This window comes from Mya arenaria, chromosome 2, assembly GCF_026914265.1.
Source record: "Mya arenaria isolate MELC-2E11 chromosome 2, ASM2691426v1".
Classification (NCBI taxonomy): domain Eukaryota; kingdom Metazoa; phylum Mollusca; class Bivalvia; order Myida; family Myidae; genus Mya; species Mya arenaria.
In genome coordinates, this window is record NC_069123.1 from 59,377,624 (window position 1) to 59,405,190 (window position 27,567).

The window sequence follows — 27,567 nt, forward strand, 5'->3', positions numbered from 1 at the left end:
CGGCACTATGACATTGGTGAAACATGAAAAATGGAATGAACAGCTGAATTGTTCTTAAAAATGTCGTATTAAAAACTCAGGTAATATGACACTTGTGTAAATGTTAACAGAATAAGTATATCGTCCACTGTTTCACTTAGTTTAGACAAATTCAAATGACTTCTTCATTATGTTGTCAACTAGGTTTCTTGATCATTGCTGAAACGAATTAGTTCATGTAATTGAACGGTAAAGGGGGTATTTGAAGTGAGTCAAAGTGCATTAAAAGAAGATGAACTAAGCATCTATGTGGTATGATATGTAATAAAGGGAATTTGGGCTGGATGAGGGGTCTTCAGACTTCACTCACTAACTTAACACAGGGACTCGTCCTTATGAACTTTGGGATCCCAGGTTATAGGTCCCAGCTTAAACCAGGGATCCCTCCTTTCATAATTTGGTCACATGTGATAAAATTAGGTCACTATGTCAAATCTTTTTTTTTTGTCTGGACAGAATTATGGTAATTATTAGTCAGATTATGTTCAAACTTGGACAGAATGTTACCATTGATGAATTCTCACCAAATTATGAAAGTGGGTCACATTGGGTCATAAAGTAGGTCAAGAGGTCAAATTTTAGAAAACATTTTGGAACATACATGTACAGGCAATATATCTGGTCCAATATTAAACATGGGTTCAAAAGGTAGGTCACTAAGGTCAAGTATAAATGAATGGGTTTGAATACTCTAGAGGCATTATTTTATTTGTTTGAAACTGGGTAATGTGGGGTCAAAAACTAGGTTACTTTTTCAAATCTTAATGCTACGCTGTTAACAGTATCCTTTTTCTTCAAATTGTATATAAATAAACCCATATCTCATACACAGTGTTCATAAGACTCCATCACACTGCAGTTGTATGGCATGTTTCGGCTGGAATATATAACCACACTTGTTTTCTATTTTATCTACTTTGCCTAATCAGGGCAGGGGGATATCAATTCAACAAATTAACTTGTTTTTCATCATTTCACTCTATATTTTGTTAATGAGGATAGACATAATTCCTTCAGTTGCATGAACTGAAGTGTATTTTATCATATAATTCACACAAAGCAATTTATTAGGATCCTTAACATGTAAAGCAGGTAAATAAGTATCTTTTAAAAATCAGGCTTTTTTCAAATTAGTGAATTGTGTCTCCATTATCACAGTTCAAAAGACCTTCGCCAAGAGGGAGCGAAATGGTCACTCAGCATTTGTTTTGGACATTTGCAACTTGTACTCTGCTGTTTTGAAGGAGACTTTATGCCTCTAAGCATATGTGGACTTTGAAGTGTCAGATGATACCATGAAACCAAGGTACCACTAAAATCTAGTCTACATAGACAGGTTCCAAACTTATATGGCAACTTTAGTGCATCATGTCACTATTTTCACAAACCTAACGGCCCTGGCCCCATTCACAAAAAAGCAGAGTAAAAACACTGGTGACTTGACCACTAATGACATATAGACAGTAGTTTAAGTTACTCGTTGCAACATTTGAAAACAAGTCTAGAATATCAAATTTTCATGACATCTGACAATCAATAGAATTGATGACTTTTTATGTCTGCATTTTCCAAAGCCATCATAAAACCAGTCCAGTTAGCGCAGTGGTTAGTGCATTCGCTTCCCATCAAGGTGACCCGGGTTAGATTCCTGGCCTTGGGGCTTGTGAGTTTGATTAGAGGTCACCAAGCTGGACAAGTGGGTTTTCTCCGGGTACTCCGGTTTCCCCCACAACACAAGACACACTAGTGCAACATGACAATGAGAGTGATTTAGTATAAGATAGCATAAGTTTCTTCACAATCAATTTAAAATATATAAAGTTTAAACTAAATCAGCTGTTTTGAATTCTTAGAAACAATTTCCCAACAGTAGTCAAGTGTTTCATTATATGGTTCAACATAGTTCATTAATTTAAACCTTTGGTGAGGAAGATGCTTTCTTTACAAAAGAAGCTGCCCTACTATTTTTGATTTGTATATATATATATATATCCATGTTAAATGCATAAATAACAAATGAAATTACCGATGCTCTTACATATACTGCATGTTATGATAATATTTTGGACTGGAGGCCTTATACTACAAATAAATGCATATTGTATTGAATTATATTGCATTTATAAATCTGCAGGCAAACAAGGAACTGCCTATACAATAAAGGGGCAGCAGTGAAGGAAATCTAGCAATTCATATCAAGTATCTTCCATTCACACAAAACAATAAAACATTAATATTGAATGTCAGACTTACATAAAATTGATGTTGTTGTGTACAGCCCATTGAATCTTACTAACTGATGTATCATATCTTTTACGACACTTCAATCTTCCGCAGGTTTTGCATATTTTTTTCCAATTTGAAATTTACTGGGTTTATCTTTAATGTACCATGTAAATCCCATTTAATTTTAGATGTTATATGTTTCTGTAGTTCTGTACAAGCAATATAGGCAAATATTAATAAATTGTAAGTTTTTGGTACATATGAAACAACAAAATTTTGAATAAGGTATGTCCAATAGCAATTATATATCGCCAACTTCATATACTCGCCATCACTGTCATATTAAACGTATAATTATACTGTTGCATATTTCAAAATAACAATACAGTTACCTATATTTTCTGCAGTTATTTTAAGTGTATTTCAAAATTATTAAAACCATTTTATGTAACTTTATTACTCTAAACTGTAGCTTATTGACTGATTATGGATAGTGCATTTTTGGTGTCTTTCTGTGAGACATTCGGAACTCCTCGGCCATTTTTTCAAAAACAACCTCGGATGTATGCCGGTACATCTGTTGAAGTAGTCCGTATTTTTTTTAATAAAAGCATTAATTAAATGAAGTGTTTAAGAGTTCTATTCATTGCTCTCAGTTTAAATTGATTGCCAGTGAAGTGTATTATTGCAAACATAATTACGATTCCCAAGAGTTAAGTCATAAATTTTAACTACTAAATAAGATTACTACGCGATCTATTTGCAGCGGACTTAAACGTACCACTTTTTAAGTATGTAAACCGTCCATATACATCCGAGGTTGTTTTTGAAAAAATGGCCGAGGAGCTCCGAATGTCTGTGAGAATCTCTTTAGCCTCCAAGTTTTTGAAATAATGCAAGAACTTTGTTCACAACTGTACTTTGCATAAATAAAATCAACAATCCATGTGCTATAAAATTAAGAATAAGAGTGGGCCGGGAATGCATTTTACCAGTGCAGGGCTTGTACTTATTGCAACTACTCTCTCAGTTGAAGATTAACCGACATATAACCGTGGTTTATAGGTACATGGTGTAAAAATTGCCATATCTAAAATTGTCATCAATCCATTTAGTGTACTTTTTTTTCTGACTAAGAATAATTTGCAGTGAAATTCAAAAGATCCATCCTAAATATGCAATTTATAGAGTACAACATTTAGTCATGTAAGCAATTTCGATATCAAAAGTAGACAACCTAAGACACCTTGCTTAAATACCTTTTTTAATCACCAATTTACCATATTCACTTTTTAAGTATTTGCCAATTTTATTCGTGTTTCTGTATAGCATTAAAAAGTCCATGTCTTAGTTTTTAAAGTTGAACAGTTTCATCAATATTTTGTACAGTTTGAATCTGCTTAGAACATTTAGTGCAATGTAGCCCAACGATGTGCAGCGTGCAATATCCTGTATCAGCGTGTTTACAGCTCTAATAAACTTGCGGCTTGCCAGATCACGTGTTTCGTTATACGCATGCGCGACGCGTCCGGCATTTAATCTGACAGTTTTGCTCGGAGAGATGAGCTTTGCTGCCTAACCTGGCTCTTTTCGGGCCTGTTAGATCAGCGTATTAAAGTTAAAATTTGTATATTTCGACAATTGCTATGTCTCTTTACCGGTGCTCTCATAAACTGTGTATTAAATGTTTGTAAAATGTAAGCAATCTGTGATAAAAGTGCAATCTTTCCAGGGTAGCAACTCGTCGAATTCCTTACCGAGGTAAGAAATTCAGTGTCGGTATTTTTGTATTTTAGAAGTACAACTGCGTCAAGAACTGATGCTAACAGTACAGCGATAAACACTTGTTATTAAATAGGCTAGTGCGCCAGTGTATTTATAATCGAGTCGTTTTGTTGAGAACTTTTCCAAACCCAAAATTTCTTAAAATAGCAATGGTTGTCTAGACGAGGCTGTAAAGTAGGTCAGATGGTGTATTCGGCAGCCATTTTTCCACCACTTGTTTATACACCTTTCATTTCGTTACCGAACATAGACATTTCTTCTGTTGTTGTTTTTTTTAACAGCTATGTTGACCTACAATTTTAACAATAGTTAAAATAATGATCTTGATGAAAAAATGTTAAGGATATCTGGAGATCAAGAATATTCAAAATGGTGGACAGGTATCAGCTTTTCAGATCAGTCCAAACTATTATAGGGGGGAATGTAAATGATTTTTTTGTGATATTAAAAGCAATTAAATAGATTTGGGGTTTCTTTGAGGTACCTTTTTAAGTTTCCTATTGCTTTAAAAATGCATGGTTTTTGACCTTGAGAAAAATCTGAAGGCAAAACCGCATTGTTCATGGCGGCCTGAAGTGATCTAGGGACACTTATATATATTCCCCACATGCAATTATCAAACTGTTCTGCAGACATGCACATTAATGCCCCCTGTAGAATATTTTAATTGTTAGTTGGCTATATTACTTCTGATAATTGTCAGTGAAATATATATTGAAGGAAGATGAGATCGCCGAGTCATAGGATGCATGAGGAGTTTGCATTTAGACATTCTTAGACCGAATGACTTTTTCTTTTCATGAACTTTAATCGAAACTTAAACTTTAATTGGCATTCTTGATTTCTAATGACAATTTCAATGTCAGAGTGAGGAATCATGAGACTTCAATGGGGTTCTCAGTTAAGTTTTCTATAGTATATTAAAGATGCAATGCCATGTCAAAATTTCAATTTGACGGAATTTTGTAGAACAGTGCAACGTAAAATTTTTGTGTTAAATTACAAATTGAGTACACCCATCAATTAACACCTCATTGTTTTACAGTTTAATTTAAAATCAAAGGCCAATAATATTAATGATTGGAAAGGTGAATGTCCAATGAGTTGGTGAGAGCCATGGACGCGATTGGATGTGTCAAGTGAAATAATCACGACACACATTCTGGTGATCATACAACCATTACCAGGGCTTTTTATTCCCATTTGGGGAAAAAGACCAGAGACATTTTGGGAAATTTTGCGTTGTGAAAATGCAGAAATTGGGAAATTTTACAGTTAAAAGAAAAAGCTGTCTAGTCTCCTGCGAATTAGGAAATTATTAAATATTATTTTCCCTTTAAAAGACCAAAATAATATCAATCCTTGGGGTGTAAATCATGACAGATATTATTTCATACTGATCTCTGAATGTGATGAAAATCAATGATTTCCAAGTTCAATAATCAAAAAAACTTTACATCACGTAATTTATTAGGATGTTGAAAATGAACCAGTACAGGTAAAATGACTTCAAAAAAAATAATATATTTTTTATATTTATTTTTGATTGGGATTATTTTCTGAAGATTGGGAAAATTATCTTATACTTTGCTTTGGGAATGCGTCCGATAGTCGGACCAGTGGGTACTATAGAAAAAGCCCTGATTACTATAGCAGATCAGCATGCAATTATACAACTGACACGCCTTCTTACTATCAATCAACTATTATGAAAACCTGACACTGTGGGAATTGGGGCATGTCAACCTGAAGGGATGTTAGTCCCGGCAAGTCATAAAGGCCTGGCGGAAACAGGCTTCAAAGACTGTTGCTGTATTTGACAGCTACACACAATCACAATTTAAATTTTTGTTTGTTTCATTTTGCAGCTGATATCCAAAGATCTTGTTGATAAGTCTTGCCTTCTGTGTTGACTCTTCATTCATCATTGATTGAAGGTAAACCATCTTACCTATTCATGTTTATTTATAACTATGTTTAAAAACACATGTTTATGTCTATAGTTAATAAACAGTGTATGTGATATCAAAACTGACAATTAGTTTGAGATAGTTCCCCAGTTATCAGCATTTGACAATTTAGACTTATAGGGAAGGAGTAATCACAAAATTAAGGAGTCCGGCATAAAATTAAGGAGAACAGGATAATAATAAACTTTATTCAAATGTATTGACTCAATGCTCCAGCTATCCCTAAATAGCAGGGTGGGACACCCCGCTGCCCTTTTCCAGTACCCTGCTGCCTTTTTACTACACCCTGCTGTGCCCTTTTGTTTGCCAATGTCCAGAAATGAGAAATTAATATACATACTTTTGACACTAACTCAAAGATAACAGCTGAGGTAACAAACTGTTAGTATTGAAAGAAGAAACATAGCATTACATAATAAGATGAGCATTGGCCCTTGCAAGTGCCCCATTAAGGCTCGTGTAATGCACATCAAAAGTGCCATTCCTGACCTAGCACCCTGCCATTTTCAAATCCTGGCTGTCGTACTGATGACTATTTGATAATGTTCAGCAGTTATAAACAGAATGCACTACCTGTCGAAGATAGCTTTGTTCAGCTTAATTACCAAGCAGCCAGCTGGCGATGAACTTAATTATTTTTCCTTTTTTGCTTTTTCCTTGCTTACATTATTAGCATACCCCTTAGAAGCTTTTTGATGGCTTTCAATCGCACATTAGAGCACACAGTGACAAAGCTCCTAACAGTCTAATACTCTTATACAGATGTCAGATTCAAACATCGGCCAAGACAATTGTTTTAACCATGCTTGCTGAGTGTCATTTCTCTATAAATTACAAACTCTTTCAGCTTTTTTCTCAATCAGTTATTTTATTTTTCGTTGCCGGTGGCGAAATCTGTTTTACCGTTGACATAAACATTGTTTACATCTAAAATCTACGAGGAATATTTTTTGTAAACACCGGGTATTAAGGATTTAGTTTCCATTTTACAAACAGTAAAAGATACATGAATACCAATCTGTGACGTCACCTACCACTTTGAAGAGTGTCAGAATGATAACAATTTGATGAGTCGCAAAATAAATAAGTACAAGCTTTCGGATACTTTTAAGCTTCGGATACGATTTGTGAACATAGGATTGAAATGGAGGAGTCCGACAGACTGCCTAGACAGAATATCCGGTAGTCCGAGCCGAATTTTAGTGATAGTTTTGCAGTCATCGAAATTAGAATTTGGATGAACAAGCCCGAATGCTTATACTAATGCTTGGCATCAAATTTTGTAACAAGCCCTGCTATATAAAATTCAGAATTTGAGCAAGCACAAAAGACATTTTACCAGTGCAGGGCTTGCGGGCTTGTGCTAATTTCGACCATTGGTCTTGAACGCTGGTTATTTAAAAACAACAACAATGGTTCAATTGAAAAGTTTGAGTTTGAAATTTATCAAACCTTTTTTAAGAACTACAATTTTAGTTTGAATTAAGCTTAAAAAAGTGTGTGTGTTTTTCAAAATATGGAACATAATCTTCTACAATTTTTAATGTCATCCATCATTATTCCTGTCATTTCAGACCATCCTATGTATCCCACTGCCTTCATGTGAGTGTAATCTCTGGTAAGTACTTGTCATCAGTTATGCACCAGTCAATTGTTACCATGGATATATCGGGGGAAATGTTTTTTTACCTTCCGGTAGGCCACACAGTGCCAAGTGAATGTGGTGGTTTAGTTTTCGCAATTAAAATAGCAGTGAATGGGCCTTGCACTGGTGTCACAGTAGGGGCCAATTTCCTTTGTATTTGTTTATTGGCTCAGGGCCATTTAGGGTCCATTTCTATGATGAAACTTCTAAAACTGCACAACAGGATACTCAGATTGGAGATCAATAAGAGGGATCAAGGTGAGTAGATTAAGATGAATAAACAGAGGTTGTGTACTATACACAGTTGGGGGGGGGGGTCACTTATAGAAGGCTTAAACTAGGCCTTTAACCTAGGATGTCTCTGGGTTGTGGTGGCATCTGGTGGGGATTTTACCAGCAGTTTCTCTCCACAGCGAGATTTTACCAGGGATTGGCAGGACCAGAAGTAAAGTCCCCTCTATTCCCCTGACCTAGGGTTAGGGGGGCATGGTTACAATTGACTGGTGTGTTCTTATACTTGTAGGGTACAATTACAATTTCAGGATTTTAGCTAGGGCACATTGTATATGGCTGTGAAGAACTTTTTTTGACAGAAAATTATTTGCAATTGTGTTTAATTGCAATAATATTAGGTTTTCAACTGACAAATATGTAATGAGTGTATATAGTTGCAAACGTATTAAAAGTTTTAATTCTATTAAAAGAAGATTCCAATGTCTTGAGCATTTCATTTTATGAAGGCAGAAGGGCTATCAATAAATAACAGTGCCCATATTCACTTGCATCATGACCCTGAATTTGAGGCTCATGGCAGAATCCTGCAATAGCTGAAGAAGTAAGCAAACCAGGCAATAGAACGATTAACATGTTTGTTGGACAAAAAAATTGTTACCTGGTTACTGAATCAAGATGTCAAAAAGTATTGATTTTATATTAATGAAACTGGAATTGGGGAGTAAATAATATAGTGTTCAAGATTTATTTTCTTTGACCATAAGGATTTACTCTGTGGATGCTGTGGTTTTGAAACAATTCTGAATACCACACAGATATTACAGAGATGACAATCTTCCTCTTTTCAGCTGATTTCCTCTTTTTTGGTCACAAAACAAAGTTGTTGCATTTGATTTGATCTGTGCAAAAATGGTAATTTCTTATAATGGGGTAGGGGTATTCCTCTATTTTTTACTGATTTCCTCTCTTTTTACAATTGTGTGTTGGCACCCCTGAGATAAGGGTAATGTTACTTGTCATATTTATTTATCTTGTCGAAATGATTCCTGATGAGCTTCAAATGATTTTTATGGTATTTTATTAAAACTGATAATGAAAAATACCTATCAGTTGTATGTTTTTGTGCCGAGAAAAAAGTTGTGGTGGTTTAAAGCAATATAAAATGTAACAATTTCTTGTACTAACAGTTGCAGGTTATTTTTAACTGGATTTAAAGGATGGTGACTAGACAAAAAACACTGGCAGGGGACTATCATATTTCTATTAATATTCATTACTTCATTGAATTGGTAATTTATATGAAGCATAGACTAATTTTGGAATTCTTTTTTTTATGGTGTACGGAGTATGTGTACCCTTGTACTGTTAACATAATATTCTGACATTAATATGCCAAGAAAATGAGAAGTAAATGTATAACAAATCATATGCCACATTGGATATATTTCAAAAAGTAGATAATAAATGTTTATTATTATATTTTTTACCAAAACGAAACATTTAATTTTGGGACGTCAGGAAGTTCTTGATGAGTTACAGGAACTGCAGCATTATTTGTTTAAACATATCTCAATAAAAAGTAATTAAATGTATTCAATTGCACATTCTTTTACTTTCTTAAATAATTTCTTTTATAATGTTTGTGTCTTTCAGACTCGCAGTTTATGATCTACCAACATAACCATACATCTTAAGATCTCATATACTACACTGTCTGATAAGTAAGTCATACCTTGAAGCTTACTATTTTTTCGATGAACTTATAGATCATACTATTAAAAGATATAAAAGATACTGTTACAGACAAGTCTAGATGGGAGCACTTTTGGCATGGGAAACCTTTGGTTATAAGTAAAATGAACATATTCAAAATAGCAATACGCATATAAATTGCTTCCAATTGTTTTGGAGCTTGTACAAAATGCCACTGTTCATTTCTATGTGCTGATTATTGTGTTTGTCTGTGATCTTGATATCATACACCAAACTTATTATTTATAACTGTATTAAAGATATAGATTTCTCCTAATAATAAATACATATCTTTACATACATGGCACTATAACAGTTAATGCTGTATTTCAGGTACTCATCAGTTGCCATTGTACTCTTCAACCTGCCGCCTGCCACATACATGTGCTTTGCCAGTTCTTCAAGTTTTCGTAAAATTACATATAGAGGTAAGTACATGTAAGTGTTAGCCATTGTTTTGTTTGTTGAAACTTGACATTGTATTAATAAGAACAGTAACTGTACTGGCTCTAATGAATAGAAATCATGTATTGTACTTACAATTAACATTTTCTTATACAGTTTCTTACTCTTTAAGGATTGGATGAAGCCAATGAGAACAATATCAAACATCAACGCCAAATCAAACTCAAGAGCTTAAACCTGTGTGGTTTGACTGGATGATAACATTGCCAAAGTTCAAGATATTAAAACTGGTAAGCATCAGCTATATATCAATAAGGCTATAAGCAAAATAGAAAAGACGTAATGCTGCTTTTATTGTAATAAATATATGACATTTTGGGCTTTAATCATATAATAGATGATGAGCTAAGTTCAATGCATGTATTAAAGTTCTTTTGTCAACAGGGGAATTGTTTTTTGTTTTTTTTCACACTGGAAGCATCTTATTACATTGGAAACATTCCCTGTTTTATTACTGGGTTTCTTTATATAAGATGGTTGAATTTTTATATTTGATTAATTGTGATTTCTTGTTTTCAGATTCCCAACTTGGAGCTAGTCGATGGTAGAGTTCAGGAAACTGGATATTAGCAAGCTATATCAAACTACGGTTGTGACAAACTGTTCCAATATTGTATTTCAAAGATAACCACATCAGTGTTCACTTGTTCACTGAAATATTGACTTCTGCCACTGTAGGATGCTAAGTGACATTCTTGTGGATAAAATCTGTCTGTGATATTTCAAAGTCGCTCAAACTTGAGTCGTGAACACAAAAGTAAGTGCCATGCAGACTCCAGGAGCTTCCAGCCCATGGGGAGGCAGTTCCAGTTTGAGTGGACTGGAGTCAAACTGGGGTATCAGTACCTCAAATTATTCCTCAGGTGCCAATAACATGAATCTGTTAGGTTATGGAGTCAACAGCAGTCTTTCGAACAACCAAGGACATATGCAATCTGGTGCAAGTTCCACATTTGCAGATAATTCCAGCCGTGGGGGCTGGGGTGCCCCAGGGACAATACCCCCCTCACAGTCTACAAACAAAATGCCAACAGGTTCAATTGGAAATATGCAAGGGTCTTTGCCAGTAAGTGGTGCTCAACCAAATGGACCTCAGTCTAACCAGCAGAGTGGTTCATTCACCACTTCTCAGTCACCTGGGCCTAATGGGGGCCTAAACTCACAGGGTAATAGTGCATTTGGTAACAATGTGGGCTTTCAAAAAACCTCCACCGGTAATGTATCCTCTGGTCTCGCTATTAATCCAGCCACTAGTATTATGAACAGTTCAAATGGGAGTAGTGCTCAAAACAGTGACAATCTTGGCTCCGCTGGATGGGGAGCAACTTCTTCAGGAGCCGATTCCAGGTTAACGGGAACAAATAATTGGGGAAATCCAACTAGTGCTGATTGGGATCAAAACTCCACAAGTGTGTCTCAGAATGTGGGCCCAAACCCCCAGGCTGCCGGCCAGGCTGATCCGAGACCAAGTTCCTGGGCCCAGGCAGCAGGCAAAGGCCTAAATCTTCAAGCCAGTAACCAACCTGCTCCAAGCTCTATGACCCCAGAAGAAATTCAGCGCCAAGCTGTATTCAGGATGGCAATCGAAAGTCATGAGGGATGGGGAAAGAAACCCATCCGCCAAGATACTGAGTGGAATGTAGAGACTTCTCCTAAAGTACAACGCAAAATCACCACTGCTCCAGTAGTGCCAGAACAACAGCAAAAGGGAACAAATAACATGTGGAATAACAATAATGGAACTGCCATATGGGAGGCCAACAAAGAACAGGCTTGGGGAGGCAGTCCAAACCAAGCTAGGGCCCCAGGCCAGCCCCCAGCTAACTGGCCGGGTGGTCAGAAGCCACCAGATCCTTCCGGTGGTAGACAGTGGGTTGGTGCTCCAGGCCAGGCTCCAGGTCCTGACAAAGGGTCTTGGGGAGCACCGCCAAATAGTCAGCAGGGCAGTGGACAATGGGGCGGTAGCACAGAAACTGGCTCATGGGGCGGAAATTTCGGTGGCGGAAATTCTGGAGCCAGTAGTGGTATTTCTACTTGGGGTGACAATGAGGGCACTGCAGGCTGGGGTGACAGCAGGGGCTCGGCAACTAGCGATGGAACTAACTACTGGGGAGAACCACAGAGCAAACCAAGCCAACCTAACTGGAACAATGCCCCTGTCGGTGTTCCACCTGGACCTCCGGCTATTGGCCAGAATCGTATGAACAAAATGGGAGGTGGATGGGGAGAGCCTGTCGGACCACCAGATTCAAAGATTGATGATGGTACCAGCCTCTGGCAGGGAGGAGTTCCTCCACAACAAGTAGGTTTAACTTTTCACACCATAGCGTTTTGGCTAGGCAATTTGAGCTTTCCTTTCACCTTGTCTTGTGCATTGACATTGTCATTGGACAGCTTCTTATGTAAAAAGCAAACAACATTTAAACATGTAATTTCCTTATCCAATGATTGGGTTGCGAGTTTGCCAATTATTGGAACATCGCAAGTAGGCGGAGCTATTGAACATCAGCAAATCAGAATGTAGAGAACTCCTGCCTTCAGTGATGATCAAATTGAAACCATAGGAATGATTTAAACGTCAAGCACTTAAAAAGTAAAGAAAAAGGGACAATTTGTATTGTACAAACCAGGCAGGCTTTTTTAAACATTGTTATTTTGATGCAGATGGTCATCGCATTCTCTTTCAAACATTGGCTATATGTGTATTATATATGTGTTTGTGTGCTATCAGTATTTTCCTTATTTCAATGATGTCGGATTACAAAATATCATATATTTTCACGAAAAAAGTTTGTTTGTTGGCCACATAGCTTGTTTTTACGCACAATGTAATGTTTGCTATCAGTATTTTCCTTGTGTCAATTATGGCTCATTTGGCAAGATTTTTTTTGGATGAAAATGGTCCATGTACATAGATGTTTAAATATTAATTATCAGTTCTTTTCTCATGTCTGAGATTTCAAACCCTGGCAGCATGTTATCGTTGTATAAATGTTTAATTGAATGTACTATATCTATCATGTAATGAGGAGCACTTTGTGTTCAAGTTACTTAATAAATAAGTTGAATCTTGAATCTTGTTTCAATTTTTACAGCCCCGCCCAGGGAACTGGGGAGGTGACCCTGGAAATCAAGGACAATGGAATCCCACTGTAGGAAAACCCAATCCCAAATTAGCAAACCAGAATCCTGCTGCTTATGGAGGCGTTGACGACCTGAATTGGAATCTACCCAAAGTAAGTTTGATGTTGGTTCTCATACAATACTTGCACTAGTTGGATGTTTAAGCAATTGAAGTCGTATTTGCTTTGCAAAATGAAATTGTTATAATTGCTTTTAGACTTAAGTCAATTACTTCTAGTTTATATAAACAAAAATCTTCGTCAAAAAATATCTGTATCAATTATTTTTTTTAGCATTTTTTATTGACTTTCAGTGCCTTTTTGATTTTGAAAAAGAGCATGATAAATACCAAATTTTGGGGAGTTGAGATGAAAATAATGGGGGAAAACATTGTTATATATAACAATTATTGGTTTTCTTATTTATGGTCTAAAAGCAATTTTGAAATTCCTGTTCACTGAACACATCTTTACATGTCTACCCTGTTATGTATTGTTACAAAAGTCATATTTCTTAAAAAGCAAGAAATATATGTGCTGTTAAAAATGCATGTCAGATCATTAATAATTTTTTTTAATTTATGATAAATAATGTAATAGGAACATTTTCATGTGTACTTGTTTTGTAATCTTTGTGCAAATGGCTTGTACATTTAACTTGCTTGCTTAGAGAGCTAACTGGTAGAACTGTTTTGGGCAAAAACTGTAACTTAACTGATGGTCATTATCCAAAAGCGTGAGGCAATGCTTGGAACATTGTGATCAAATTATTCGAAAAGAAAACACTGCAAATATGCAGCACAGATCATTTCATGCCCGTCCTCCTCTGACATCATCATTAGTGCCTTGCCTGTTTTGTTTATATTTTTCTCAAAGTTTTGTTTGTTGACATCTTCATTCGTTTTGTTGCCCATTCCTATGTTATTTATTGGTTTGGTACAAGTGCATAAATCCCAGACCAAAGCTTGTGGTAGCTGATCATTTTGTGGCTGATTTATTATTATGCATTTGGCTTAGTTTATTTTTAATTATAATGAAATTTATAAGAATTCAGCTTAAAAATAACATACTTAAATGCCTAAAGCTCAAGTATTTCATATTTTCTGTTAAAGTTAATTTATTATAAGATTAGTTTATTGCAGAACAATGCAGCATTGTTGTGTGTTTTTTTTCATTTTAAGAACAAAAATCCACCAAAACAAGTTGTGATTTGGCATAAGCTTACATAATTTTCATGTAGTGACAATGCTAGAAACAAACTCTTACAGGAATGTAAAGATTATCTGGCAATACAACTTTCTCATAAATGGTGAAGGTACTATACCATCAATGAATGTACATATCCGAGTGTGTACCGTGTATGGCACTCCAGTGTGCATGTAGTTGTAACCAGGTAACACAGCCCTGTGTTTGGATACCATGACAACCACCTGCATGTTGCACATCACCATGGCGACAGGCATGCAGACAAGAGCAAGTACATGTAGCCTTTTCACTTGAAACATGTTGCATAATGGCAGTTTTTGTACATGTATATCTTCGGATAAATGTTGTATAGGAAATTTGAATCACACTGAAAATCATTCATAAGCATCCGTGTTCAGATGATACACATGCCATCATAATTAACATGTTATTGTCTTAACGCTGAGTTAAAGGCATGATTTTCATGAGTATTTTAACTTTGTGTACATTTTTGTTGCTGGAGTATTAGATTGGTATTCCTTTGATATGAAGGGCAGTGGACTATATCATGATGATGTCAGAGTTTGTAATTTGGCTTCCTATCTTTCTCTGTCCGGCATTCTGTGTTTGCTTTTTTCAGGAATTCTCAAGTAGTTTGCCCTAAATAATGTTTGTCCATGCAAGGCAAACAAAAACAAAACCCATTTCAACTGTTGATTTGCTGTAGAGTAGAAATATAGAAACAATCAATGAAAGCAGTTAGTTGCCCCCCATGCCCCAAGTAAGAGTGTACAGGTTAAGGGCAGTGTTATTATTGGTTGTCAACAGGAAGACATCTGGAGTGAAGAGAGTATGGGAGGCTGGGATGATGCAGATATGGGCACATGGAATGACACTGCCGCACAGACTAACTCCTCCTGGAATAGTGCCACTGGCTGGAATAAGGACAAGAGAAATATTATTGCCAAGGTATCCAGCAACCCTCACTCTCAACAGCTCACTCGCCTTATAAGCCAGGGCCCTAGAAATTCTTGGCTGCTTCAGTCCAGATGTGTGTGGACTATGGGTTCTGGGCATTATTTATTATCAAGTAGAGTTTGCATCTTGTGCCGAGGACATTTTCTATGGAAATATTAAAAAACAGTTTCTGTGGCCCTGGTCTTATTTTACATCTAACCTACTAACATTGTTTGAGTTTTTGTTGTCTTTTTGAGGTGACATCATCATGATAATTGGTTCATCTGCCCTTTACAAACTTCTAGTGTTTCTTACCTAACACTGATTAGGCTGGAACCAATCATAGGCTTGATTAGTTTGGTTACACCTTGATTAATACTTTTTTATTGGTTTAAGTTTGTATCTTTATATTCTTGAAAATGAAACAATTTCTTTTATAATAATAGTTATGTTTATTTAATTTAGCTATTTATTTAACTGAAGCCCTGCCAATCGAGAAAATATATAATACATGGTTTAGTTCAATTGATTGATTTTGCAATAACTATGTTAACTCTTTTTGAAGCTTAACTTTTGCTTTTGCTTAACCTAATGGAAAATTGCATGCTTTGTCAAATTAGTAACACTTTACTTTATTTCTTCTCCCCGAATAAATAAAATAGAGGTTGTTTGTAAGAGACTTATTTTCTGCCTAACTTGGTAATTACTATGTGAAAATGTTTGCACAATGTATTGTCTGCAAAGATTTAAACAATGACAAATATTTAAGCATGCTTTAATCTGGATGGCAAACTGCATTAATGTCTTTTGCTTTATTCCTTTGTAGTTGTAGGTAAATGTAAAAAAATAAAAAGTTATTTGTTAGAGGATATATAATGTTTTGATGACTAAGGTATATAAAAAATTGTTTACTTTACCTTCAAACATCAGGCGATTTGTTGATATGTTGACGCTTGCCTTGAAAGGAGCTCATTGACGATGACTTATATTTATGAACTTTAAAAGAAAGCAAATTATAAGCATGATTGGTTGATACACTCTGTCTTGTCGCGTAAACTTCACTTGAATGTACATGTAAAGCAAGGCACACTCATCCACTGCGCTATAGCTTTCTTTACTGATGGGCTTCGTGTTGCAACTATTTATGTATATGTTTATGTATGTGTTTGTTTCAGGATAACATGAAGTTCCCTGGCGCAGCCTCCCAGCAGCCCCAGATGAGGAGCAGACTCCTCCAGCAACTCATGGACATGGGCTTCAAGGTAAACTCTCCTGCATCTAGCTTTCAACATGTTAACATCCATCGATTACTACTGCTTATTCATAGCCTCAGTGGGCAAATTCTTACACTTGCCATTCTTTCCTTACAAACCTGCTGCTTATGTGACGAAATCTCGGTATTTTAAGTCCAATAAAAGTGTATTTAAAAGAACCTGGCAGTTGTCTCATTTTCTAGAGGCAAACATGGGGGAAAAAGGACACATCTACTGTTAATTTTCTATTCAAGTATATTAAACATGAGATGGAAATATAAATATACATGTTTATACTTATGAAACTTATTGAGGGTAATTTGTTAAGAAATATCATATATGCTGTGTAACATGTTGCATCACAGATAAGAACCTCCTAATGTGAGGTGTAAAATGTATTGCCTGATTATCTATAATATCTTTGATGTTTAACAGCTGCAAAATAGACATGATATAGTAAAAAATATTTGCAATATATCAGTATGTGTCCATGTGCTTAGGTACATGGACCTGAATCCTTGGTGTTTTTGTAAGTGAAAGTTTAAGCATATGTGTTGTGTTTGTTTTGCAGAAAGATGAGGCTCAGCATGCTCTCATCACCAACAACATGAACATACAGAGTGCCGTTGGTGAGTGCAGGCCAAACTGCTGCAACGTTTTCTTTTTATTCAGTGATTCATACTGGTATTTTAAATGTCAACTTTGAAGTTTTTTTATGCAAATTTCATCAGTGATTCATGTTGATATTTGTAAGGATGTTCTAATCAAGATAGCATTTAAAGCATTATAATTATTATCACCTGACTTGTATTCGAGTTTTAAAGTTTTGGTCATGTAAAAATAACTGAGTTGTTTGTTTCAGCCGACCTGTACAATCGTCGTGGTGCTTCTAAGAAGGAAGACTTTGATATGGGAAGGATTCCAGGATTGCTTCCAGACGATGACATATCAGATGCTCAACATGACAGCAGCTCCTTCGTGCCTAACTTGACTCCCATGCAAAATACTCCATTCAACAATGCTCAATCCAAGCTACCCAACCAGTACCCATTCAACAATGGACCTAGTCTCAACCAGTCTAGTCTTAATTCAAACAATCCCAGTATTAACAATGCTCTGCAGCAGAAGCTGATGCAGAAGTTCCAAAACCAGCCCCCGCCGCCCACACCACAGTCTATGAATTCCATGAACCCATCTCAGGGAGGGCTTGGGCCTGGAGGGCAGCAAAATGCTGCAGTGCATCAGCAGATGGCCCAACAGCAGATTTTGCAGCAGCTGAGAATGGCCGTCCAGGCCGGCCTTATTTCCCCACAACTGCTGAACCGCCAGCTCCCCACTCCCGTCCTAGTCATGCTCCAGCAGCTACTGCAACAGCAACAGAACCTTCAGCAGCTCATCACTACGCAACACATGCTGCAGCAGAACAAACTGAAAATGAACCCTGTTGTCCAGCGCCAGCAGCTTGAAGATGTGGCCGGCAAAGTCCAGTTGATTAAACAGCAAATACTACATCTGCAAAAGAACATCACAGCTGCACAGAAGGTGTTCATGGACAAAAATGAGATCCAACCTCCACAGCAGCCTCCCCAGCAACTGCCCCAGGCTTCCCCTGAAACCTCGGAGAATGCCCTTCAGAATGAACTGCAGAACCTGTCCATTGCCTCTTCCCAGCCCCAGTCCCGCCTGAACCAGTGGAGGAAGTCCACGCCTGACAAGGACTCTCCTGATGACACGCCCACCTCAACAGCTAACCAAGCTACCACTCCCACCAACCTGACACCCACCACCACAACAGCTGATGACGGAGGCGACAAGTCTGAACTCAACAAGACAGTCGGTTCCAAGCCTATACAGCAATCTAACTCTCAGTCAAATCTCCGCCGATTTGATGACCTTGGTCTTGGTCAGCTAGGAGGTGATTCTACTTGGTCATCTACAGTTACAAGCAGTAGTTCTCAGAGCTGGCCCAACTCCTCAACAGAAGATGACAAGTCTGCTTTAGAATCTCAGAACTCGTCAGCAAGCACAACATCTTCAAGCAGCAGCTCAGTATTGGACACAATTCCAGCCATTCCGGAGTTTGTTCCTGGCAAGCCATGGCAGGGCATTCCAAAGAATGTTGAGGACGACCCTCACATCACACCTGGCAGTTTTGCCCGGTCTCTGAGTGTGAACACTATCAAAGATGACTATCTGCTTACATTGACCAAATCAAGCCCAAACAGCGAAAGCAACTCTTCCTGGCCCCCAAAGCCTCAGGAGGGAGACAACAAACCATGGAGTGCTGGTGATAACAGTTTAGCTCCTTCAAGCTTTGGTTCCGAGGTATGGGGCGTGCAGATGGGAAAGGGCGCCATGTCGAGACCCCCGCCAGGCCTTCCGCAGGGAATGCAGCAGAAGTGGATGGGCTCTGGTATGAGTAGACAGCATTCGTGGGCTGGCACTGCAACCAGATTGGATGGTATGTCCGCTCCTCGGTCATACCAATCTCCATTTATCTTACCTGGTTCATGCAAGGCAGCCTGTACTTAGCTTAGTTGTAATGCACTGTCAAAATGTTATAACTTCGCAAATTGCAACATTGATTTAAGCAAATTAAAATTGAAACTCAAAATATATTTTTTCTACAAGATGATTATGCAGGAAATCCTGGTATTTTTTTTTAAAACTTCAGGCAAACACTTCTGGCCTTTCAATCAATTAAACAGGAACAAAATCAGGATGATCTGCTTAATATCAACTTGTAGTTACACCAGTGCATTGCAAATATATTTTGTATAACCAAGATAGAGAAAACATTAAAAGTTATTTCTTTGAAAAATTAACTGGAGAATGCATGCCTTGGGTGCAGCTGGTGACTTGATACATGTTCATAATCACTTCATTGTTTTTAAGTAATGAAATAGTTTTCAAATTCCTTGAACAGAATAGGATAGAATCTTATTAGATAGAATGTAAGACATTGATATTACTGTTATCAACATACTTATTGTTATTAATTATTGTCCATTAACAAACATGTAAGATAGTGTATGATTGTTATAATGAGCTATGTTGCAGGAATATTACAATGCTTGCATTTTGCAGGTCGGGGCAACTGGTCAGGTGATCATATGCAGCCATCCATGCTGGCATCCACAGTCCTTATTCTGCAGAACCTGACACCTACTGTAAGTTTATTTTTGGAACTTTGTTTAAAATGTGTTTCATACATCATTAATAATAGTTCATTCTGTTAGGTTTAAATGCTTTTGACTGAATTATTAAATGTTTTGATCCTGTTATATCAGCTTCATGTAATATTGTTAAAAGCAGTTTGGTCAATTGAGCGAGCGTTGTATGCAAAATATGAGGTTGTGTATTAATGTTCTGCTTTTGCTCAACAGACCGATGGTTCTACACTGCGGACCCTGTGCATGCAACATGGCCCTCTCCAGCAGTTCTATCTAAACTTGAACCGTGGGGAAGCTCTTGTCAAGTACCGCTCCATGGATGAGGCCAGCAAGGCTCAAAAGGCCCTGAACCACTGTCTGCTCGGGAACACCACTATCATGGCACAGTCTGTGTCAGAGATGGATGCCATGCAGTACATAGAGCAACAACAGAGTGGTGGTGGGCTTGGCCAAGGCATGTCAGGGGGAAACCAGTGGCCCCAGGGGGGCATACAGCAGGCGAGGAGCTCAGCGGTGGGTGGAGGGCGTGGACGTAATGATATGGGTGGTGGTGGCTGGGGAGGCGCCCCAACCCCAGTATCCAGTGCCATGTGGAGCGCAGGGGGCAGACCAAACAGCTCTGTACTGTGGGGAGGCATGGAAGACACAGGCCCACACAATCTGCTTGGAAGCATGCTGGGCGGCCCCATGTAACTCTGAAACACTAGGAGGATGTGTAGTAACATACACATACATTGATTGTATTATGTATTTGTTGACATTGTGATTTGTATTAGCAATTATTAGTTTTATTTTTATGTTAATGATTACTTAATGGATTATGTATATTACTTTGAAAGAGTTGTAATTGTTTCCCTAATGCATCTTATTGATCTCTTGTATGCGGGTTAGTTATAAATGTATGGTAGTTGTGGGATCACTTGATGGTTATATTGTGTTCTCTGGGCCTATGGTTCTGGCAGATGGACACATATCACTTGATGCAAATATATTGGTGCTTCTTCAAAGAAGTAGCGCACATGTTTTTATTTTTATACTTCGACGGAAGTATTAATGTGTCTTTCATATTTTTTTTTTCCATTTGTCTTGTCAGATAGTGTGTCAAGGAAATCTGCCAAGCCTGTCTACCAGTAGCATCATAGGAGAGTTTTTAATGTCAGTCATTATTGCTATGTTGAACATTGTTTAACCTCAATTATCATGATTAAGATTATTAAAGTTCTTTTATTATTTATATCACATCATGACAACCAAAAAAATGCAAAAAACTACAAAAAAAACCACTAAAAAAACTCATAAAACAGATATTTATGTCATTTTTATTATTGCTATATTATTTGATATGTACAAAGATAAGTGCAAATTTTATTATAGACTTGTATAATTCCTAATTGTTTGTATTATTTGTAATATTTTGTTTATTTTCACTGAGTGGAAATGTTGCTTGTCCTTGGATAAGTTCTACCTGTGATATGGAGATTCAGCCATAGTTGAATGATGTATCTTATTGAATGTTTTTACGTGCTATGTTAGTTGACACATTCTGAAGCATCTCGGTAACCATATTGAAAATGGAGCTCTTATTATGCCATATCTTTGAAGTTGTAATAACTTATTTAACTTGTATATAGATTTAAGTCATCTTTAATGTATTTATAGTAGCTGTTTAAGACAAATGGCCAGCTTTTTAATAGCCTACACAAATTCTTAATTTAAGTAATCTTTAAAATACCAATAGTATTTTAACTTACATAGTGCCTACAGATTTAATCAGTACTTGTATATTTGGCCAGATTCCAATCAGTTACTCTAAGAATGTGCTTGAATTGAAGAGTTGCTATTTTTACCAGTGTCCCAGAGAAGTGTAATGTATCCGAGATTTTTCCCTCCCGTGCAATATGGCTATGGGGAACCTGTTTTGTTCCACTTGTTCTTCTTTGTTCATATCTTGGCAAATTAATCATGTGTATTTAAGGAGTATTTTAAAACATAGGATACCACCCAAAAAAATAACAAAAAATATGTCGGATAAAAGGGTAGCCTATGTTATTCAATACATTTTAATGTTAGTGATACAAAAAACCCATATACATTCTCATTTGAGTATATCTGTTTGCATTGTTTTGAAATTGTTTTGATAAAAACTGGAACCAAAAAAATAATGTATAAAACACAAAAATGCCAGTTTTAATCAAAATTGATTTTTATTTCTCATTTTACAGAAAATAAAAAAAAATGTTTTATAATATAAAATCCAAGCAGAAAGTAATACTTGTTATTGCATTAGATGTTTTATATATATGCAAATGTTAAGAACTTCTCCAAACTTTTGTCTTCATTTTAATGATCTGTATTTTTTAACGAATACAATTCCATTTCAATGTTGGTGGTCCTGTGAGGGCTGTAAGTGTAAAATTGCTCAGGCTTAAGGTACTAGTCTGTGTGTGGTTTGTTTAGAATGAGTTGTGTGAATGTTGAAGAAGCTTGATTGAATTAATTGCATATTAGTGCTAGTGTTGATGGTTGGTTTACACTTGTGATGTGGTACTTGCCTGTTTAGTGTCTTTAAGCATTAATCGTGAAGAATTTGTACCATCACATTGACATGTTATAAAAACCCAGTCTTATTTAAGATTCACGGATACAGTCTGTGGTTAACTAAAGGCTTGCCTACTGGTTAATCATGTGAATTGATGTCTGTAAATTTGTCTCAATTTCTATTCACCCTAATCGTGTACAGCTTTTTCTTTCCAAAGTCCAGTCTATATTATTGCTTGAGAGTGTTTATTGTCAAATTATATACATGTTAATTATGTGTAATATTTATATTTAAGTATCAAATACTAAACGTCCATAAATACAAACTACTTAAGTTTGTTGCTGTGCCTATGGGCACTATGACTGCTTGTAATGGCCAATTCCATGTTTGTTTATGCCTTCTGTATGTCAAAGATATGGCATTATATCAAAATTGTTGACATTCATAATTTTGTGTTCACAGTAATTTGGTGAAGGGATATAACTGTGTTTGTAAATAGTTCAGCCTTCAGATGCTACTGTTTATGTATTTTGTTCAGTTGGTCTTGTTCCGTTGTGCATTTAGGGTTACTACAAAACTTAAAATTTTCTCAAAGTCATCTCTTAGCAAATTTATATTCAAGAAATGCACAGCAAGTTTCTGTAGTTTGCCAAGCCGTGCTGTGAGAGGTCGTCCTATCCAGTAGGGTAATCCACTCTCACCATGGCTGATATAGGGCACCAATGTCAAGTATTGAACCAAATAATTCCATCTCACCAAATAAATCGAGCATTAATCATTATCCATATGCCATACTCTGGTGTGAATATGCAAAGAAAGAAACTGTTTTATCTTCCATTGAAATTTATTTTATATATATATATATATATATATATGAAAATTCTGCTTTTCTGTCTTGCAATACCTTTAGCCATCATACAATGTGAAGACATTTAAATATGTAAAAAAAAAAAACATTAAAAAAGATTGTTTGCATATTCACAAGAGAGTACAAGTTTTCTCTGATATTCAGGCTCAGTAAATGTGATAATCTATTTATAAGGCAGTCCCATTCTCATCTTTAAATCCCTGTCTATTAAGCAGCTATTACAAATTGTTTATTACTTATGCATACTTGAGAACTGATGCAAACTGTGAAAAAACAATCTGGTCGTAGATATTGAGATTTGTTGATTACTTCTGTTAAATTCAGTTAATATTTGAGATGCTGAGGGAAACGATGCAATAAACTTTTAACAAATAATCATGCTGTGTATATAACTGTATTCCACGGAGCTCAAAGGATAAATATCTGTCTGTAATAATTACACTAGTGCAAATCTTATAATGTAGAGTATTATGAGCCATGTTTGTATCTCATTCTATGTTGTAGATCTAATATTCAAGTGTATTCTTTGATTGTCAAGTGCTAATATTATGACCTTGTATTCAGACTAATAGAGATTGAATGTTACAGATATTATGTGCTCAAAATTAGACCTGTTTAAACATAACCTTTATTTTGTATTTTGCATTTTGTATGTTTTAGACTTTGCTGTTTTCAAACAAATTGTTCCAAGGTAGATTTTTAAGGAGAATATGAACAGTGCCATGAGAGTGTTATGATGAAAAGTGTATTCCAAATTATCCACAAGGGCCCAGCATAGTTGGTGATGTCTTTCAATGCTTCAAAATATTTGCAATATCTGGTCATGACAATGTATTTATGTATAATACATCTGAACAGTGTATAGTTACTGGTTACTTTGATTTCAAATAATGGAAAGTGGAGCACCATTGCATACAGCTGGATATCAACACAAACAAACTCATGATATTATCCACACTTAAAAAGCAGAAAGGAAACAATCGACCAAATAGTATTTCTAGCTGTTTTTCTGTTTAGATATAGGTGCTACTTATATATTTATATTAGTAAAGTTGTGTAGATGAGATTCAAATCACCATAATGAGCAAGTTACTTTGTGTTAAGCATTTAAGAATATAGTGTGCATTTTAGATAATGTTTGTACAATAGAACAATGATTTTTGTCTTGCCAAAAAAAAAATTAACAAACCACCTTTGCATACATTCTTTTGTAACCATCATAGAAAAATTGTTTAATGTCAAGATAACATGATAAGTCATGTAAGTTCCAGATTTATATGGAAATTTAATCACTTATTTAAAACTGTAAACCAAATTGCTGCCTATATATTACTGTTGACTTTGCCATAAACTGTATTGTTTTCCCTGTAACCATCATAGCCAAAGCAAAAATCGTTCATTTTGTATTTATTGTATCACTGTAGATTTTATGTACAAATGATTTATTAATAATTTAAATTTGTGATATTTGTTGTCATACTATCGAAATTGTAGGTGCTCGTTTTCAAAACTCTAGTTACTCTGATTGATCTTGAGAAAAAATTGCAATACCAGAGTACAGATTGCCTAGTTTAGTTGTGAATTATAATGGTAAGGTGATGCTACTGGTGTATTGGCAGTTATGACAAGAATCTCTGTATTTATTAACTTAAGAGTTTGCCAGAATAAGAACTTTTGTAACCATAGTGATTCACCAGTTACAATGGCAATTGCCTTATTTGGAGGCGTGTAATCTAGCGAGAACTGCAGCATGTATTGTCTGTGATCTTTAAAACACATTGTGTATTATCAAATCCAAGTTGAAATTTATTTTTTATGTGTACTCTCTATGTCAACTGAGCAAAACAATCTTACTGCAGGTCACTTATTTAAGCATTCATCGATATTGTTTTCTTTTCATGATTGATTGTGATGCCTATTAAGATTTCCATGTGTTCATATTTAACTACTGTGCTCCTGGTGTTAAAATTGTGAGATTTTGAAGATTTTAATTTTTGTATGTACCCTGTTATTTTATTGATATGCTTACTGTTTTGTCAGATGTTAAATACAGCATTTTGGTGTGATCAGTCCCCAATACTTGCCATGGCATGGGGCAGCACCTTTGTGATATTTATATATTGTATGATATAATTATGTACACCCTCTCGCTTGAACACAATTCTGCTCACTGCGTGTTTATTGGAAAGTCTTGATCATAGTGATAGAAACGTGCAATTCTGCGTGATAGTAAATTACATGCCGCAGCCGTGTTCATTGTGTGAACTGCATAAGTGCCATGTAGCTTTGAATTGAAAGAAATACATGATTTGGAGCTAACGCATGTTTGGGCAAGGAATCTTGCCGGGTATGAGCCATCTGTTTTCTGCAAGAGGCACGATAGGGGAGTCTGCGGGAAGGAAGTTAACAATTGCGTAGTCAAATGATCTTGTCGTGTCTATGATAGTCATGTGCCTTTTTATAACTTGGTCATTTGTATGTACGTCTAGTCTGCTGGCTAACTCTGAGTCAGAGTTTGCCCTTTGTAATAGAAGGGAGAAATGTGCTACAATATAGGTGCAAATGAACCTATCTCAAACTACAAGCTGCTGTTTGTTGGATTTCTATGGAGAGGGATTTTTGCAAGGGCTTTGGGGACGCGTTCTGTATTTTAATAAACACTGAATGTGACAGAATGTTCATGTTCTTGAGCAGAGGGTTAATTTTGGATTATCATGTCAGTTCTTGTCATAATAATTATAATATTGTAGATTATGATAGTTTTATGTTTATAATAGAGGTAATGGTAGAATGAGAATTGAAGGAAGGGAACGCAAGGGCACTGGATTGTTTACTCATGTTTATTCATAATATTATGTTTGTGTTGTTGATGAAATTGACTTGAACATTCTCAAAAGCATAAATGAACTGAAGGTACATTTGTGATTTATTGTTGCTATATGATATTTTTGGTTCATGAAAAATGTTACCTATGTAGTGTGAATTTTCAGTTTATGTTTAAAATGGTCTGGGGGATAAGAAAACTGTTCATAATTTGATCAGAATGTTTTTAATGTATTGATTACAATGTATTGGGTTTATATTAACACTATTTAAGGTGAAAATACTAGATTTTTGTGCTAGTCATAGTAGTATTCAACATGTATTGTAAAAGTTGCCATAACTTTGTTTAATTTGTTGTACAAGATTCTGGATTTGAAATTCAAGGTGATGTTAGTTCATGACTTGATCATCATTAATGTGGTCAATCTTAACTTTGAACAAATACTTTTTCTTTTCTTTTTTCTTAGAAAAATCACCCCCCAGGTCACTTTACGCATTACTAAGTAGTATAATGTTTCTGTGATTATTAAGACTGTCTATGCCACTCATCAAAATCAAAGTTAGGTGATTGGTCCTTGACCTGCCCAGGGAACTTGGCTGGGTACGGTTTCAAACAAGCACTGCCATCCCATCAGTGCCTGCTCACAGTAAACCACCTAGACACCTTTTTGCCAAAGTGTTTTGTATACATTCCTTCAATATATCTACATAGATTGTAATGTTGATTACATAACGGGGCAGGTAAGCAGCATACACCATGTGTATCAGATTGTGATGTTCTTTTGTATTTATTTTTCTCATGGCATATCAGTTCAGATTCTGGAATATGTATTTTGACAGTTATGAGTTGTGGATTTATTTTATCACTTGGAACAATCTGTAAGATGTATTGAAGTAATTGATGCTTTATAATTTTTGGAAGTAAGATCAGTTAGAATTGGCAGCTTTGATGTAACAAGTGGTAAAAATACGAAGTGGTCATGACATAATTATTGTGCTCGTAGCATTGCTTAAAATTGTATTATGAATAAATCTTTACCTCAAAACATTTTGTTTTTATTTCCTATCTTTATGCATTTACTTTTGATTTTGTCCAATGACAAATGTAACAAAACATGTTGTGGATCATCAAGCAATTAACCTGTCGCCAGCTGTTATTCAAACAATCGGTTGACCAGTAATAGTTTTTTATATTTATTATTTTAAAAGTAAAAGAAAGCGCATGGTTGCATTATCCAATGGATTAACTGAAAAACCAAATGACAAGGACAAGTTGCAGTAATTGCTTTGGCAACTGGTCAATTTTGAAAATCTGTTCTGCATCTATTGGTAACTCCGAGTACATACTTCTCACACTGAAAGAAAAAGCGATCTGTGAAAAATACCATAGCCTTTATTATGGGTTTAAATAATTGGAGCACCAATAATGTTGGGCACAACAGTTTCACTTCCAGCACAGTGGTCAAGGTCTCTTATTAAAATGTAGTGCTGGGTGTAGGTGTTTGATGATCATTATGCCTTCAGATCAATG

General features: G+C 36.0%; 1 protein-coding gene across 4 annotated transcripts; it reads left to right on the forward strand.

Moving 5' to 3' along the window:
• LOC128241810 (protein Gawky-like) lies at positions 1 to 27,082 on the forward strand. 4 transcript variants are annotated; one of them, XM_052958907.1, is made up of 14 exons: positions 1 to 80; positions 5,919 to 5,987; positions 7,595 to 7,638; positions 9,553 to 9,620; positions 9,985 to 10,079; positions 10,229 to 10,346; positions 10,636 to 12,418; positions 13,212 to 13,352; positions 15,252 to 15,392; positions 16,556 to 16,642; positions 17,205 to 17,262; positions 17,496 to 19,094; positions 19,721 to 19,803; positions 20,020 to 27,082. In XM_052958907.1, exons 7-14 carry the CDS (start codon positions 10,883 to 10,885, stop codon positions 20,497 to 20,499), a joined length of 4,125 nt encoding a protein of 1,374 aa, XP_052814867.1. In that variant the 5' UTR covers positions 1 to 80; positions 5,919 to 5,987; positions 7,595 to 7,638; positions 9,553 to 9,620; positions 9,985 to 10,079; positions 10,229 to 10,346; positions 10,636 to 10,882; the 3' UTR covers positions 20,500 to 27,082. The 4 variants fall into 4 exon arrangements, with proteins under 4 accessions (XP_052814867.1, XP_052814857.1, XP_052814875.1 ...); XM_052958897.1 differs by lacking the exon at positions 1 to 80 and adding an exon at positions 3,791 to 4,026; XM_052958915.1 differs by lacking the exon at positions 1 to 80 and adding an exon at positions 3,791 to 4,026 and having other exon boundaries at positions 17,496 to 19,046.
• Positions 27,083 to 27,567: the final 485 nt, after the last annotated feature.

Excerpts from the sequence above, each read along its gene's own strand:
- LOC128241810 (XM_052958907.1), top strand. The coding sequence starts at position 10,883 with ATGCAGACTCCAGGAGCTTCCAGCCCATGGGGAGGCAGTTCCAGTTTG. Across the intron at positions 15,393-16,555 it reads AGAGAAATATTATTGCCAAG|GATAACATGAAGTTCCCTGG; the intron begins GTATCCAGCAAC and ends TGTTTGTTTCAG. Across the intron at positions 19,095-19,720 it reads CACTGCAACCAGATTGGATG|GTCGGGGCAACTGGTCAGGT; the intron begins GTATGTCCGCTC and ends TGCATTTTGCAG.